At 51.4% G+C, this 17,748-nt stretch overlaps 1 protein-coding gene across 1 annotated transcript; it reads right to left on the minus strand.

Moving 5' to 3' along the window:
- Nucleotides 1-3,427: 3,427 nt before the first annotated feature.
- Nefh (neurofilament heavy) lies at nucleotides 3,428-13,797 on the minus strand. The gene is made up of 5 exons (XM_032916127.1): nucleotides 12,845-13,797; nucleotides 10,573-10,772; nucleotides 9,232-9,349; nucleotides 5,367-6,112; nucleotides 3,428-5,332 (listed from the first exon to the last, which is right to left on the minus strand). The coding sequence occupies exons 1-5, from the start codon at nucleotides 13,725-13,727 to the stop codon at nucleotides 4,025-4,027; spliced, it is 3,255 nt and encodes a 1,084-aa protein (XP_032772018.1). The 5' UTR covers nucleotides 13,728-13,797; the 3' UTR covers nucleotides 3,428-4,024.
- Between the last annotated feature and the right edge of the window lie 3,951 nt (nucleotides 13,798-17,748).

The raw sequence follows: 17,748 nt of genomic DNA on the forward strand, positions 1-17,748 counted from the left end.
CACGTGGGTCCCAGGGATCAAACTCAGGTTGTCCAGCTTAGCAGCAGGTCCCTTTACCTGCAGAACCATAATGTTGCTGGCCGCTCTTTTTTTTTTTTTTTTTTTTTTCGGGGCTGGGGACCGAACCCAGGACCTTGCGCTTCCTAGGCAAGCGCTCTACCACTGAGCCAAATCCCCAACCCCTTGCTGGCCGCTCTTATGAGTTTAGTTCATATATTTGTGTCTGACCCAATAAGACTTGTATATGATGTGAGGTAGAGATCTTTTTCTACATATGATTTTACAATTGTCCCAGAAACCAGAAGAAATAAACTATAATGTGCTATTCTTTTCCCTGTGGAATCATCTTGGTAATCTTGACAAAAATCAATTGACTTCCCTGGTATGGTAGTGCATGTCTGCAATTCTAGACTCGTGAGGCTGAAGCAGGAGGATTGCTGAGAGTTCAAGGCCAGCCTGGGCTAGCTATGTGGCAAGCACTAAGAAAGCCAGGGATTTGTAGCGAGACCCTGACAGAGTCAAAGCAGACAAATGAATCGAGCAATGATGTTAAGGGTTTATCGCTGGACTTGGGGCTCCATTGGTGCGTCTGCCTGTACGTTTTTGTTATTGTGACTGTGTGGTGTGTTTTCAGAAGATTGGGACAGCTACAAGTGGTCCAGCTTTGTTCTTTTCCATTATTTGGTAATTTGAGAGCCTGCGCAGTCCCATGTCAGTTTGCGAATCAGTTTTCCCATTTATGAAAAAGTAAAAATGTTTAGCAATAAAAATTTTAATTACTATTGTTGAATTTGTGTGCACATATGTGCATGCATGAGTGTGTGTGTTTATATGTAGGTGTGTGTGTGTTTATATGTGTGTAAGTAGGAGAACAGCTTTTATTTAACTTAAGACATGTTTTTCCTGGGTTCAGTCCCCACCTCCGAAAAAAGAAGAAAAAAAAACATGTTTTTCATTAATTAATTTATTTATTTGCTTTTCATCCTGACCGCCTGTTCCACATCCCTTGTTCAGTGGCAGTCAAGAGAGTCAGAGACAGCCTCTGCTCCAGTTGTTAGGGAACCCACAAGACCAAGCTGCACATCTGCTACAGATGTGAAGGGGGCCTGGGTCCAGCCTGTGTGCTCTTTGGGTGGTGGTTCAGTCCCTGTGTGGAGAACAACTTCAGAGAGTTGGTCCTTTCCTTTCACCTTGTGGTTCCTGGGTCACTTGGGTCATCGGGCTTGGCTGTGAGTGCCTTCATCTGCTAGCCTGGGCATGAGAATTCTGACAGGGATTGTAGTGACTCTGTAAACCGCCCTTGGTAGTGTTGCCATTTAAACAAAGAGCAGGGGGTGTCGGTTCACACTGAAATCCCAGCACTTGGGGGAATGGAAGCCAGAGAAGCAGGACTGTTTTGTAAACTTAGTGTGTTTGAGGCCAAACTGCGCTATGTGAGACCCTGTCTTAAGAGAACGAAATTAACAATGGTCAGTACTGCAGTCCACAAATGCGGGGTGTCTTTCAATTTATACCGATTTTCTTTTTTGGGAATGAAACTTACTGTGTAGACCGGACTGGCCTCATGCATTGGTCTACTTACCTCTGTGAGTGGATCTTTTTAAAGATTTATTTATTTACTTATTTGATGTATGTGAGTACACCGTCGCTATTTTTAGACACAACCAAAGAGAGCATCGGATCCCCATTACAGATGGTTGTGAGCCACTGTGTGGTTGCTGGGAATTGAACTCAAATCCTCGGGAAGAGCAGTCAGTGCTTTTAACTGTTGAGCCATCTCTCTAGCCCACAAGTGGATCTTTTAATGCTATTGTAAATTTTTTTTTTTTTTTTAGCCTCTCTATTCAGCCAGATGTGGTGGCACACCCCTTTAGCCTCAGCACTCAGGAGGCAGAGGCAATAGATCTCTTTGAGTTCAAGGTCAACCTGGTTTTCATAGCAAGTTCCAGGCCAGCTTGGGTTACTGGTGAGAGCCTATCTTACAAAACAACAACAACAAAAAAAAAACAAAAAATAAAAAACAAAACTATATCTCCGTTCAGATTTTTTTAAGACTTATTTATTCCATGTATATGAGTACACTGTAGCTGTCTTCAGACACACCAGAAGAGGGCATAGGATTTCATTACAGATGGTTGTGAGGCACCATGTGGTTGCTGAGATTTGAACTCAGAACCTCTGGAAGAGCAGTCAGTGCTCTTAACCGCTGAGCCATCTCTCCAACTCCCTTCCTTTCTTTGTTTGAGACAGGGTTTTTCTGTGTATCCCTGGCTGTCCTGGAACTTCTCTATATACCAGACTGGCCTCAAACCGAGAGACCCACCTACCTCTGCCTCCTGAGTTCTGGGATTAAAGGTGTGCACCACCAGGGCTCGGCCAAAACTCCCCCTTCAGCCATTGCATTAGTCAGAACTCTCCTGGCTGTAAAGCAGTGTTGGAACCCAAAGAGTTTGGTAAGGAATGGGATTTATCACTTTGAGGGCTGGCCAAAAGTGTTGGGTTGGATCATCAGGAAGTCCACCATGGCTCTCTAGGTATCTCGTTCCTGTTCATCTCACCCTGTCTCAGACTATCTTACCACAGGTCTGGAAACATGGTTGCCCACAGCTCCTGACTGGAATCTCCCTACCAAGCACTCTGGTCCCAAGTTTAAAATCCCAGGAAAAGAGCATCTTCCAGTCCCCTGAGTGACCAGAAGCAGGAAAATTAGACAGGATAGCTGAGAGCCGTCCGTGGGGGTTGGAGCAGAGAGGCAAGAGCACACAGAATAGGCTGGGCCGTGGCAGCCCCACCACACAAGGACTCAACAGTTGGGGTGCCATGGAAACCTGCAAGCGGACCACATAGCTTTCGCAATTACTTCCAGAGCTAGGCATTGTCACTCCAGATACTTGGGTGACAGAGCAGGAATATGAGTTCAAAGCCACCCTGCGTATTTAAGCAAGACACTGTCTCAAAATAAAAACACAGAAAGGGGCTGCAGCGGGGCGCGTACTGAAGAAAAGAACCTACGCCCAGAGAAGCACACCAAGTGTAAATTAGGTGACTGTTGAAAAGTTGTCACTGCCTCACACAGATGAATTATCCACACGTGGCCCCTGAGGCATAGGTACGTCGCATCTAACATGCAGAGTCCACGGACCATTCGACATCCTCCCGGGGCTCACTGTTCCCAGTGTCTCAGCATCAGTGTTCATTAGGGTACACTGGGATCTGGCCAAGCGTGTACTTTCCCCATACCTCCCTCAGATTGTGATGTCAACGGCGTGCAGCCAGGAGTCTGTGGGTTTATAAGGTTCCCAGGTGATGTTGATGAAGGTCCAGAGACCGTACCGAGGCCACCAGCACAGATCTGGTGTGATGCCTAGACCTCTTGTCCCGGCCTCTAGCCGTCCCAGAGGGAGGGAAGAAATAACGACAGCCACAGTTGTATTTCAGAAGCACTTGGTTTTATTGCACGGAAGCAATCGAAAGTGGACTTCAGTGGACAGTACACCCTGGCCTGGTTCAGCGGCCAGCGCCCTGCCTCACCTGCTGCAGCTCTTCCAGGAGCGTGTACCGGGCAAGGACCTGACCGCTCCTTTGGAAAACAAGAAGGCATTCGGGAATAGGTTACAACATTTCAAGCATAATGCATTTCTAACTGCTCATTCATTACTGCGGTCACCTGTCGGTAGGACATACGGGAAGTAAATGCACTTACTTGGAAAGGAGTGGGGGGCAGTTTTTAGTCACGCGTTTTACGTGGAGCGTTCAGCAATACATCACGTTCGGCTACGATAAGCTATCATAATTGTCCATCACCTGGGGAGGGCTTTTGGTGTGGGGGAGGCGGGGCTCAGGGTTATCGTCTCTTGCTAACTTAATCCTAATAGAAATTCCTGTTTGGTGAGGGCGGGCCCACCATCTACGTGGTGTTTCTTCTTACGGAGGGAAAGGAAGAAATAAACTTTATTACACCAACCCTTGAGTACCGGGGCTGTCCTGAGTTTCTTTGGCTATTCTGGGTGTCCCTCTTGTCCTCTTACTTGTCTCCCTTGGCAGCCTTGTCCTCTGGGGCCTTCTCTGAGGGCTGGCTGTCTTTTTGGTCTGTGCTAGAGGACTTTTCAGCCTTTTCTGTCTTGGGTTTGCTAGGCTCTTGGGGAAGGCCCTTGTCCTCCTCCTTGGCCTTGGCCTCCATTTTGGGTTTCTCCTCAGGCTTCTTGGACTCCGTAGTCTTCTCCTCCTTGGTGTCTTTCTTCTCTGGTGCTGCCGGCACCTCCTCCTTCTTCGGTTTCTCCTTCTCTGAGGGTTTGCTAGGTTCTTTGGCCTTGGCGTCTTCTGTCTTCTCTTTGGGCTTAGCCTCTTCCTTCGCGCCCGACTTGGCGGGCGTCTCCTCCTCTGGGGCCGCCGCCTTCTTCTTCTCTCCAGCCTCTTCCTTCTTGGCTTCCACTGGTGAGTCCTTGGGCTTCTCTGTGGGAGGTTCCTTCTCCTCCGCCTTGGGCTTTGGGGCCTCCTTGGGAGCTTCGTCTTTCTTGCTCTCCTTCACCTCTGATTTTGGTGTGGCTGGTGTCTTCTCCTCCTCCACCTTCTTTGGGGGTTCTTTGGCTTTTACCTCCTCCTTCACAGGGGACTTCACCTCTTCCTTCTTGGGAGCCACCTTTTCAGTCTTGGTCTCCTCCTTCTCGGGGGACTTGGCCTTCTCGGGGGACTTGGCCTCCTCCTTGGCAGGACTTTTGACCTGCTCGGGGGATCTGATGTCTGCGGGGCGCTTTGCTTCCTCCTTCGCTGGAGTCTTGGCTTCTGGAGACTTCACATCCAGAGTCTTGGCCTTCTCAGGGGACTTGGCCTCCTCCTTCATGGGGCTCTTGGCCTTCTCGGGGGATTTCACCTCAGCTGGAGGCTTGATCTCTTCCTTCACAGGGGACTTGGCCTTCTCGGGGGACTTGGCTTCAGCTGGGGATTTTGCACCTTCCTTCATGGGGCTCTTGGCCTTCTCTGGGGATTTTACCTCAACAGGTGACTTGGCCTCAGCTGGTGACTTGGCCTCAGCTGGTGACTTGGCTCCAGCTGGTGACTTGGCTTCACCTGGGGACTTGGCCTCAGCTGGTGACTTGGCTCCAGCTGGTGACTTGGCTTCACCTGGGGACTTGGCCTCACCTGGGGACTTGGCCTCAGCTGGAGATTTGACCTCAACTGGTGACTTGGCCTCAGCTGGGGACTTCACTGTAACTGGAGATTTGACCTCAGCTGGTGACTTGGCCTCAGCTGGTGACTTGGCCTCAGCTGGTGACTTGGCCTCAGCTGGTGACTTGGCCTCAGCTGGTGACTTGGCCTCAGCTGGTGACTTGGCCTCACCTGGGGACTTCACTGGCTGGAGACTTGGCCTCAGCTGGAGATTTGACCTCAGCTGGTGACTTGGCCTCAGCTGGGGACTTGGCCTCAGCTGGTGACTTGGCCTCAGCTGGGGACTTCACTGTAGCTGGAGATTTGACCTCAGCTGGTGACTTGGCCTCAGCTGGGGACTTCACTGTAACTGGAGATTTGACCTCAGCTGGTGACTTGGCCTCAGCTGGGGACTTCACTGTAACTGGAGATTTGACCTCAGCTGGTGACTTGGCCTCACCTGGAGACTTCACTGTAGCTGGAGATTTGACCTCAGCTGGTGACTTGGCCTCAGCTGGTGACTTGGCCTCAGCTGGAGATTTGACCTCAGCTGGTGACTTGGCCTCAGCTGGAGATTTGACCTCAGCTGGAGATTTGACCTCAGCTGGGGACTTGGCCTCTTCTTTCACAGGAGACTTGGTTTCCTTTTCTGGAGATGCAGCCTCTTCTGCAGGGGGAGATGTAGTTGCTTCTTCTTCTCCTCCCTCTTCTGCCTCCTCTTCTTCCTCCCCTTGGGCCTCTTTGTCCTCCTCTTCCGTCACTTCTTCTGTCACCTGGATCTCTTCTGTCTGTTCCTCTACAATGACGGTTTCCTTCTCCGATTTTTCTACTACTTTTATCTTCTCTTCGCTTTTGACTTTTATGTGAGTGGACGTGGAGGGAATTTTTGGGAGTCCCTCAGTAAGAGAGAAGGGACTGGGTCCAAAGCCAATCCGACACTCTTCGCCTTCCAGGAGTTTTCTGTGAAATGGATAACGGGAAACACTGTCAACAGCTGGAACCTTGGTTGGCTTCCTGAAGCCCCAGTGCATTCAGGGACAGGGTTTGGTGAATGAAGGGTATAAATCAATGGAAGAAATTCCCCTCTCTCCCTTGCTCTCCTCTCTTCTTATCGCTCTCTCTTTTTTCATTTCCACTACCAGTAGACATTTGGAACTTACTTATTTTTTATTATGCTGGGGATGGAGTCATGCTAGCACACACTCTGCCCTGAGTCACAGCCTTGGCAGGAAGCACTTTGAGAATGGAGGAAGTCACTTCGCCAAGTGTCCCGGTGGCCACTTACAAAGTCTGGCCCTCATGGGGAGCTGCACTGGTGCTTATGGGAGAAAACTTCTAAAGAATGGTCCTCAGTAGAAATCCCCTGAGTCGATGCAACCTACGCCTATTGTCTCTCAACTAACACCTAATTCAAGATAGGCATGGTGGCCCGTGCCTTTAATCCCAGCACTCTGGAGGCAGAAGCAGGTGGTCCTCTGTAAGTTTGAGGCCAGCCTGGTCTACAAAGAAAGTTCCAGGACAACTAGGACTACACAGAGAAACCCTATCTCAAACAACCTTATCCCCCCAACTCCCGGAAGAAAAACCTAATTCAAGAGAAAGTTGTAGATCTAGGATTATAGCTGGGTGGTATATTGCTGGTCCAGTATGCGTGAGTCTCTGGGTTTAGAGAGAGAGAGAGAGAGAGAGAGAGAGAGAGAGAGAGAGAGAGAGAGAATGACTCCTGAACATTGTACATAACCTCTACATGTACACTATACACACGACCATGCACACACACACAATAACATAAAAAATAAGCCCCTCCCATGAAGGAAGGGAAGAATGAAGCCCACACTTACGCATTTGGGCCGAGAAGTTTCCTAATTGCCATTTAGATGTCCTGTCTCCTTTGGTAGCCATTCTTTGGAATTTCTCCTCTCTCTTAGCTACTCACTAGATGGTGACCTTATCCAAGTTACCCGGACTCCTAAGGCCTGCATTTCTTCATGGTAAAAGTCTGACCACCAAGTCCTTACCTCAGAGGGTTTCTTCTGAGAGAGAATGAATACTAAGGGCCTGGTGGGGAATGGAATGGCTGCTTGGTGGAAGCATAGGAGCTTCCTCTAGAACAGTGTTTTCCAAACTTAACAGCTTACAAATTACCCTGGGTCTTGTTAAACTACAGATCTTCTATTTTAGGCTGTGAGCCTAACCTTTAATGGCTGAGCCATCTCTCCAGCTCTAAACTACAGATCTATAGCCTGGGGCAGGGCCTGTCTTTCTGACTCTAGGATCACTCTGAATCTTGGCTACTGCACCACACCGAGTAGCAAGATCAGAGTAGAGCCAGGAGGTGGAGAGCCAAGGATCACCAATCAGAAGAGGCCTTCGGGAGGTCAGCCCTGCTAGGCTGTGATGTCTCTCTCATGGTCTTCTCATGGCTACCATTCCGTGAGCACCAGCAGAACCCGTGTCAGCTGGACTACCTTGTAAACAGGACTGGCTGAGCTCCCATCAACCCATGGTTTGGATGTTGTTTCTGTTGTCTCCACTCACTTTTGCAAAGAAAGAAGGCCCAGCAAGCTAAGAACTTCCAAAGGGTGGGGCTGTAATAGTGTCTGACTGTTTAAGCACCTCTCTTCCTCCAAAGCAAGTCTCTGACTAGCTGAGTTTGGGGTACAAAAGGGTCTTTAAACTGTAAGTCACCATCAGAAAGATACCGAGTCACTCCTGAGTCAACGAGGTAGCTGAGTGGGTAAACACACTGACCATCAAGCCTAAGGACTTGGTAAGTTTGATTCTCAGGAACCACCTGATGGAAACAAAAAGTCAACCCTCAAGACTGACCTCTGAGGGGGTTGGGGATTTAGCTCAGTGGTAGAGCGCTTGCCTAGAAAGCGCAAGGCCCTGGGTGCGGTCCCCAGCTCCAGAAAAAAAAAAAAAAAAAAAAAAAAGACGACCTCTGACCTCCATATATGTGTGCATGAGGGTACACACACACACACACACACACACACACACACACACACACACGCAAATAAAACACAGCTAAAAGAAGAAAGAAGTAAATCAGCTTCAAGATTTCTGCCTCTCTCAAAGTAAAACAGTTGTGGGGGGCTGGGGCAGGGATGATGAGGGTCCTATAAGGAGTTTGCGGCTTGAATTTGGGATGGAGGGAGAGGAGTGTTGTGTATGCAAATATATGCAAATGTAATGAAACCACTGACATGCTCCTTTAAGACCATTAAATGGCCAATTTAAGATACAGACTTTTTTTCTTATTTTACTGTGAGCATGCATGGGTGTGGGTGCACGTGTGCCACAATGCATGAGAGATGTTATGGACAACTTTCAGGAATCAAAGTTCTCCCTCTACGGTAGAGTCTGGGGATCGAACTTGGGCCCTCAGGCTTATGTAGCAAGTGCCTTCACCCACTGAGCCATCTTGCTGAGCCTACATCATTAAAATATATTGTACTATAGTTAGGACTGGAGGGACAGCTGAGTTTTTAAGGGTTAAGGCTTGGGGTTGGGGATTTAGCTCAGTGGTAGAGCGCTTGCCTAGCAAGCACAAGGCCCTGGGTTCGGTCCCCAGCTCTGAAAAAAAGAAAAAAAAAAGGGGGGGTTAAGGCTCACAACTGAAATACTTTTGGCTGGTAATATGGCTAGGTGGGTAAGATGCTTTCTGCATAGGCCTCAGCGCCTGAATTCAACCCTCAGAGCCCATGTAAAGGTGGGAGGAGAGACTACAAAGTTGTCCTCTGGCCTGTGTGTGTGCGCACAGACACAAACAAAATAAACAGAAATACTTTAGCTATGTTACGGTAACACACACCTTCAATCCCAGTACTTGGGAAGCAGAGGTAGGTGGCTCTCCATGATCTAGAGACCATCTCACATGGTCTACATTGTGAGTTCAAGGCCTGAGAGGGCTACATAATAAGATCTATTTAAAAAATAATAAAAAATAAAACCCCAAAAAACTTCGGTCTCTAAAACATAGGCAGCGTCCCAAACACAGCCTGCAACTGAAGGCTTAGTGCTTTATGGGAGCTCAGGGCTCCACACTGCCTCAAGGCGCCTGGGCCATCTCACCTGTAAGCTTAGCGATCTCAATATCCAGGGCCATCTTGACGTTGAGCAGGTCCTGGTACTCTCGGAGCTGCGCGGCCATCTCCCACTTGGTGTTTCTCAGCTCATTGTCCAGCTGCTGAATTGCATCCTGGGGATGACAGATGAGGAAAGTCACCCAGGGCCTGGCCCTCAGTTCCAGGGAAGCGGGTGCTACCCTGCTCAGCCACCTGGCTGCAGCCAAAGCCCCACCCTGTCAAAATCTCAATGTGCTCATGTACGGTCATGGAAAAGTCTGGAGCGAAAGTCTCAGCCTGAGGAAAGGTCTGGGATGAAATACAATAGATACTGGCTCAGTCAGAATGATGGGTGAATTTTTTTTTTGGATGGGTGAATTTTTACAGATGTCTTGGAAAATGTTCCCTGAGGGATGAGACGTAGCAGGGTGGTCCGCTCCACAGCTGGGGCGAGAGTAGTCCTAGCTACTTTGTCTTCTGCTCTTTCCAAAAGCGCCCGAGTGTCAACCCTTGGCAAATGCCTGCTATTGGATTACCTGGCGAGACAGAGGACACCCAGAAGTGTACTACGCACAGATGAAACTTCTTTTCTCTGGAGCACTGCTTAAAGCAGCAATTGTCAACCTGTTCGCCAGGTTTTTGCAAACCTCTTTCTCAAAAAAAAAAAAAAATTTTTTTTTACATTGTGATTCATAACTAGAATAATTGTGGTTATGAAATAGCAAGAAAAATAATTTTATGGCTGGGGGGGGTCACCACAGCGCAAGAACCTGTATGAAAGAGTGGCAGCACCAGGAAGGCTGAGAAGCACCGCCTTAAAGGGAACCATCTCAACGACCCTTTAGTTACCCCTTAACGTTTCTGCTTCCGGTGTGTCCGTACTTACCGCATTATCAGGTTCTAGGAAAGTGACACTTTCCTCCCCAGACTGTTTTTGACTGAAGATGCCTTCTCAAGCTGTGCCCAGGCCACACTCACGGACACTGGTGACTAGAATGCCTATGCTAACCGAGATTTGGCTGAGCATTTATACGTAAGTGGTAAATTCTTTGTTAGGTGCTATGACTGAGCCCAGAACCGCATGTGCTCTACCCCTGAGCTACATCCCCAAGGTTGCTGAACATTCTAAATCTCTGAGCACTTCATAGCTCTGCAAAGCAAGTCTTTGCTGTTTTTCTCCCTTTTGCTCCAGAGAGGGATTTTTGGTTCAGGTAGTCAGAGAACTCTCCAGACTCAGAGACCAGGATCCTGCTGAAGGAAGGAAGGAAGGAAGGAAGGAAGGAAGGAAGGAAGGAAGGAAGGAAGGAAGGAAGGAAGGAAGGAAGTAAGTAAGTAAGTTACCCTCCCCTCTGCTCACCTGGTAGGAGGCCATGTCTACCTGATGACGGTCCTCCAGCTCAGAGCGCTGCCTCTCCAGTGACTCCTTGGTGCTTTTCAGTGCCTCCAACTCTGTGGTCCTGGCCTGCAGCTGCCGCCGGTACTCAGTTATCTCCTCTTGGGCAGAGCGCATAGCATCCGTGTTCACTTTGGCTGCCTCTGAGAGTCGGTCCAATCTCACTGAGCAGGGGAGGAGTCAGGACACAGGGTTAGCAACGTAGGAACGTGGGCTGCAATCTGAAAAGTGGCACGTATGGGTTGAAGACCTACTGGGTGCCAGGATGTTTACTCCACCCTTTCCTATAACGGTCAAGTAGTTATTACCCAAAGCCACCCTGCTAGTGAGTGGCAGGATTCAAATTTAATCTAGCTGGGGCTGGAGGGATGGCTCAGTGGTTAAGAGCAGTGACTGCTCTTCCTGAGGTCCTGAGTTCAATTCCCAGCAACCACATGGTGGCTCACAACCATCTGTCATGAGATCTGATGCCCTCTTCTGGTGTGTCTGAAGATAGGTACAGTGTACTCATGGTTGGGGATTTGGCTCAGTGGTAACCTAGCAAGCGCAAGGCCCTGGGTTCGGTTCCCAGCTCCGAAAAAAAAAAAAAATTAGACCCTAGTGTACTCATATATAATAAATAAATCTTTAAAAAAATTTAGTCTATCTGGCTTCACTAAACAGACTGTGACTCCCTAGACTTGATCCATTAAACCCCTCAGGAGACAGGAAGCCTCCATTTGATCCCAGTGCCTGGCAGAGCTCCTTAAGGAAGGGCTAGCACACTGCACCGAGGGGCTCAGACTGGCATGAGGCCTAATGCTGAGCTGCGGTCTGCAGGCTTGCAGACATTAATATTCCTGTGACAGCTCCAGGTATGAACTCCCCCAGGGCGATCCATTACATCGTAGCCACCGTAACTTCATTGCAGATTTCTGCAGAGCCCAAGGTCATGGGAGAGCACAAGGCCCGTGTACCAGCCCTCAGTCCCTGCCTCTTCTGACTTTCTTGTCTAGCACAGCAGGCCCAGAGCCAATGCAGCCTCTGCCACCAACTGGCACCTGGTTCTCAGGTCTTGTCCAGGCCACTGGAAATTAGAAATTGGTCTTAATCTCCAGAAAGCGGACATCCTACATCCAAGAGCTGAGTCCCGGTGGAAAGAGAGCGGCCAGCTGGTGGGACACGCATCCTGGCATGCTGGCATGCTCTGCCTGGGTGAAGGGCAAACCTAAAAGAAGAGACGAGGTCCCCTCTGGGAGGAGCCTTGCCGCAGAGATGGGGGAAGGGCGCTGCCACTGCAAAGGCGTGGAACATGAAAAGGGAAATTCCAGCCAGCCGTCCAAATCTCGGCATTCCTGGCTTTCCTGTTAGTGAGCACTTAAAAAACCACTCCAGTGCGGATTCTCAGCTACTATAGATCACGGACATCTTTGGAAAGTGCAGATGCTCTGCACTTGCTTCCAGAACAACGCGTGGGTTTATGGATGACTTCCGGGACGATGCTGCAGCCGATACTAAGAAGCCCAGTTACTCTATGCCCCAATCCCAAAAGAAATGAGAATGAGAGAAGGCCAGTGTTGGTCAAGGTCACCCTGCAGCTGCAGGCACTGGGCAGGGTTTCAGGGCAACTGCAGTCAAGCTGACTCAGAACCCACCTAAGTTTTGGGAAAGAAGAAAGGGATATCAAGTAACACAAAGGCTGCCTCATCCATTTGCAGCCATGCTGGTTCCACCATGGCTGCTGTGTAAAGTGAATGGCTTTCACTTTACACAGCAGAGTACTAAAATGTGAGAAGTTATACGTTGAGCAAGCAGTGAGACGAAGCCTGGTAGGCATCAGCAGAAGACTTCTGTTCTACCCACTGCGCAGAGTGCAAGAAAGGATGGGCAAAGTTGGCACAGCAAGCGGCTGCTGGATACCTGATACCCTGGGTCTAGAAGGGGCTTGCTCTGTTTCAGATGGCAGGGAGGCCAGCCTGAATCTAAGTTCCGTCTAACAGTGTGTGGAGAACAGGGGTTGGCCCTGGTGTTTAAGTACCGACATAATGTGGAGGGTGGCAACTAAAGGAATATTCAGAGTTGGGGCGCCCCAAGGGAGGGTCTGAGTAAAACCGCTACTTTATGAAGTGGCATGCACTTCTTAGAGGGTCCAGTTACTTCCGAGAGGAGTCCTCTACTGTCCTCGTAGGTGGACCCACAGGCTACTTACTGCCCCGCCAGGAGGGGGCGACCCCTCCCCACCCCCGCCCCCGCGCACCTCGGAACCACTCCTCTGACTGCAGCGTACTCTGCACCGTGTGTCCTTCGAGCTGCGCGCGGATCTCCCGCAGCGCCGACGTCACGTCGCACTTGAGGGCGTCCCGAGCCTCGGCCTGAGCCTGCGCCTGCGCGGCACCGCAACCCTGGATCTGACCGAGCAGCTCGCCCACCTCCTCCTGGTGGTGGCGCCGCAGGTAGCCGCACTCTTCCTGCAGCGCCTGCGCCTTCTTCTGCAGCTCCACGCGCGCCGCTTCCGCCTCCTGCGCGAAGCGGGCTAGGGCGCGCGCCGCCGCCTCCGCTTCCTCGCGCTGCCGGGCCTCCTCGTCCAGCCGCTGGCGGACTTGCGCGATGTCCTCCAGCAAGTGCTCCTGCTCCAGGCGCAGCTGCCCGCGCGCCGCCCCCAGGCGCAGCACGGCCCCGCGCATCTCGCGCACCTCGCGCTCGTACAGCTCGCCCATGGCGGCGCGGCCGGCTTGCTGCTGCCGCAGCGCCGCCGCCTCGCCTTCCAGGCTGCGGTTGTGTGCCTCAAGCTGCCTCACCTTATCGATGTAGCCCGCGAAGCGGTCGTTGAGCGCCTGCAGCTGCTCCTTCTCGCTGCGTGCAGCCACCGCCGCCACCACGCAGCCCTCTGGGCCATTGCTTAGGGTGTCTAGCGAGTCGGTGCTCGAGGCGGCGCCGGCGCCGCGGAAGCGGCTGGGCGAGGCGGACACGGAGCTCACCGACGTCCGCGCCCACGAATGGAAGCCGCTGGAGGAGCCGGCCGCGGAGCGGGTGCCGCCGGCGCCTGCCTTGCGGCTCAGCGCGTAGTGCAGGCTGCCTCCTCCGTGCAGCGGCGCGAACGGGGCGCCCAGCAGCGCATCGGCGCCGCCGAAGCTCATCATGGCCGGAGCAGGTGCGGCCGCCGGCGGAGCGGGAGTGCGGGGCCGGGACGGGGCGGGCAGCACTGCGGCAGCTCTGGGACGCCGGCTCTTTTATATCCGCGGTGGCCCGGTCCGGCCCCTCGGCAGTGGGGGGCTGGGGAGAAGGGCCCCGCCCTCTCCACCTCCTCCCCCGCGGCCCCGGGCCGACCGGCTTCTCCGCAGTGAGAGGGGCGGGGCGGGGAGGGGACCCAGGAGTGAAGGGGAATCGACGCATCGTCAGTGGAGCCTCCCGAGGTCAGACCAAGGAGTAAAGGACTTCCGGAGCGGACAAGTGCAGACCTCCAGGTGCATGTCTGAAGACCCTATTGGTCAAAGACCCTCAGAATAAGAGAGGGCATTCGAAATTGGGAGAGGACTGCAGAACTGCTGGGGCAGGGCGCCTTTGGGTTGAAGCAGTGGGAGACTCTGCAGTGATTACTATGAGAGGACACCCCCACTTGAGAAGCAACACAGGGTTCCCTATTAGTTAGAGAGGACTGTGAGATGAGGACTGCAGACTGCAGCCACCCACGAAGGGATCCTGTATGGCATTGCCTGATGGACCCTACCTAGGATAAACGGGGCCCTCCTAGCTCGAGGTGCGGTGTTCCCCAGATACTACAGCGGCCACAGGCCACCCAGAGGGGCTTAAGGAATTGTACAGCTGGCTTCGGGATGGGGGTTGAGGGGACGTGGAGTTTGAAAGGACTGCAGAGCTACCCTGAGGGAATATGGGAAAGACTGCAGAAGAAGAAAGGGAGCGCTGGGTGAGAATAACTCTTAAAAACTCCAGTGGCCAGGACTGGAAAATGGAGTCTGCATCTTGCCCAGCAAGGAAAACTGTCTGTAAAGAAGCAGGGGGTCCCTAAGTAGGCAGCTAGATCTTCAACACCTAAGCCAAGTTCTGCAAACAGGGCGGAGAGTGGGGTTAGCTCTGTGCTCCGCTAGCTGGATGACCTTGTACAAATTGTGTTTTCCCATGTTTGGTTTTCCCTTGGGTACAAGAGACAAGATGCAGCTCCAAGCCCCCATGTACCCCGGTGAGCTCCGAACTTGGGGAATCTCAGGCTGAATTTGTGGAGGAGAACCCACATATTGCCCTCACCCGTTAAGTTTGCCTTTCTCCTTTCCTTGCCCGATGTTTCTGTTTCATCTTGTCAGTTTACTCTTATTTGCACAATAGATAAACCAGTCCTGCCATAGGCATACCCCTTCATGCTCCGAGAAAGTAGTGGGGTGGTTTCTCAGTACCAAAGTCCACCGACCTCCCTCATGAGTCGTACTGAGGTTTCAGGTAAAAGGGCGGGGGCGGCGGAGGGGCTCAGACTTGGAGCCCTTGCTTTGTTATGTGGCTTGTTCTTGGTTTATTTTCCTCCCGGTCAAAGGCAGTGTTAGTGGAGCCTCCCGTGCCGCTATCGTTTCAGAACCATGGACAGCGCCTACTCCTCCTAAGGGAAGGGTTAATCTATGCCTTACACAGCGGGGAGGTTCAGTAGCATTTCCAAGCAGTCTCTCTGTGCTACGGTATGGTGGAGGGGTGACTGAGTCATATGACAGGGGCTCGAAGCGACCTACGGTTGTACGGTTGTATGTAAGTGACCCACCCCTGCATGTCCTGTCTAGTGCCTGGCTTTCTGTGAAGTTCTCCCTCCTTTCCCCGCAGCAGAGAGAACCCCACTCCAATGCCCACAGGCAAGCTCTAGGAACCAGTAGACTTATTCAGACCAGAACTTCTCCCAGACTATTATCTCAAGCCTTACGGCACCCCAGTTTACTGTGGTTTTTCTTTTCTTTCTTTTTTTTTTTTTTGAGGTGGGGGGGAATCCCCAGGACAAAAACTGACAGATTCCTTAAAAGAGACCCTTGTCTGTCTTTTTCCTTGCCTCTGTTTCATCCCCAGCCCCTGGCTGCAGGCTGACCCTCATAGCTATGGAAGTGATGGCGCTGTCCCTTTAACCACGTTTTACTGGAAGGAGAGTGCACTAGGGAGGAGGGGGAGGAGTTTCTAGTTTTTCATGATGGAGCAGAACATGATGAAGCATTTTCCCAATTTAAAGGTCCCACATCATGCTGCTCTGTGCAGGGGACAGAAGAAAGGCTAGGAGGCAGTGTGGTTGCAAGGCTGGAGGGAGCAGCTTGTTTGAGACAGTGCCGACTGTCATGGGGCGGGGGGCTTGGGTACAGACCTCTACACCCACATGGCTTCCCCATTTATCTTCCATCCTGCTTGGAATTTTGCTGTTAGAGCCTTGTTCCTTTGAGTCTCTTCATCTGTCTGTAGAATACGCATGCCCTTTTGGGTGTGAGAAGTCTGACAAGCACACATGAATGATGGGTGTGTGTGTGTGTGTGTGTGTATGTGTGTGTGTGTGTGTGTAGGTAACATGGCTTCTGAGAGGCACCAGCTGTGGCTTTTGTGGCTGTAAGGTGGTCATGAATGCTGGAACCCTGGTCAGTCCTTCAGACTCACCTTCAGAAAGCTGCCTCCTCCTTCCCTTCACTCTGAGCTTAGGTCATTATCCCCCCCTGGGGTTCTGTGGTTCCCAGTGCTAATCCCTGCCAGCGTCCCCCCCAATCTGTCAATGCGAGTGGATGGATTGATGAATTCTAATCGGTTCTCTAGCAAAATGTATGACCAGGAGAGCACTAAGAATGGTTCTTTTTGCTGCACAGTGGTGATTGACACATGCCTTTAATCCCATCGCTCAGGAGGCTGAGACAGGAATTTGCTGTAAGTCCAAGATCAGTCTGGGCTCTATGGTGAATTTCGGGCCAGCTTAGACTACAGTGAGAGGCGGGACTATCATGACTACGTAGGCTAACTAGAGTTATTAGAATGTGTCTTTCCAGAGCCTACTATTGTGAAGAGCCCTGGGAATCCTCTTGACCAAACACATGTGAAGTCCCTCAGCTTATTTGGGTTTGGTCCATCTTCAGGGATCACCCAGAAAAATCCCAGTGGCCCACAGTGAAGGAGTTGGAGGGCTGCCTCACCCTTTGCTGGGTGGGTGGTGACTGCCAGCATTCAGGGGACCTTGTGGCTGGTGCACCTCAGGAACATATTTGCAGGGTGCAGGACAAAGCTACATCCTTCCCACCAGGCACTGCTGCCCCCAGTCCTTTCATTCTGTATCGCTGGCAAGTCAGAAGGAGGAGGCTGCAGTGGAAAGAGGCCCTGGCAAGTCAGAAGGAGGAGGCTGCAGTGGAAGCAGGTCCCTCGCCTCCTGTGTGCACAGCAGAGAATTTCACAGTATATTGTCCTTGCTAATAGAGAAGTATTAACAAGTGGGTATCCTCCATGGTACAGGACCATTCTTCCTATTTTACAGATATGTAAACCAAGGCCTGAATGAGGGATTGGGTTATCTGAGTTAACTCAGTGATAGAACCCTGAGTCTTAAATCATCCAGACCTAGGCAGTACTGCACATACCCATGTCTCCTCCAGAGCAGAGCCCAGATGCCTGAGGGTGGGGTAATGAGAAATCCCTAGAAGGGGGATGGCAGTTTTCTGGAGCTAAGACGGAGAAGAAAGAGCATCACATCTCATACCAGCTGCTTTTCTGTTGTGGTAAGCACCACGGTCAGGGCGAGTTAGAGGGAAGGGCTTATGTAGGTGCACGGTCCTGAAGGGCTAGTAGTCCATCATGGAGGTGGCAACGGCTGAGAGCTCACACCTCACGCTGAGAGCAGCAGAGATGAGTGGGGACAGCGTGTGGTTTTGAAAGCTCACGGCCCACCCCTGGGCCCACCTTTTCCTCCAGCAAGGCCATATACCTCCTAAGCCTCCCTAAATGGTGCCACCAACGGGGAACCAGGTATTCAGATGTCTGTCTAGGAATATGGGGGAAATCTCATTCAGATTCTCACATATTTGCCCACGTACATACATGTGTGTATGTGAGTGCAGGTGCTGCATGCGTGCCATTGCATGTGTACGGAGGTCAGAGGAGAACTTGTCTCTCTCCTTCCATCATGTGGGTTTCAGCAGTCAGAAGTACCCA

This window comes from Rattus rattus, chromosome 11, assembly GCF_011064425.1.
Source record: "Rattus rattus isolate New Zealand chromosome 11, Rrattus_CSIRO_v1, whole genome shotgun sequence".
NCBI lineage: Eukaryota > Metazoa > Chordata > Mammalia > Rodentia > Muridae > Rattus > Rattus rattus.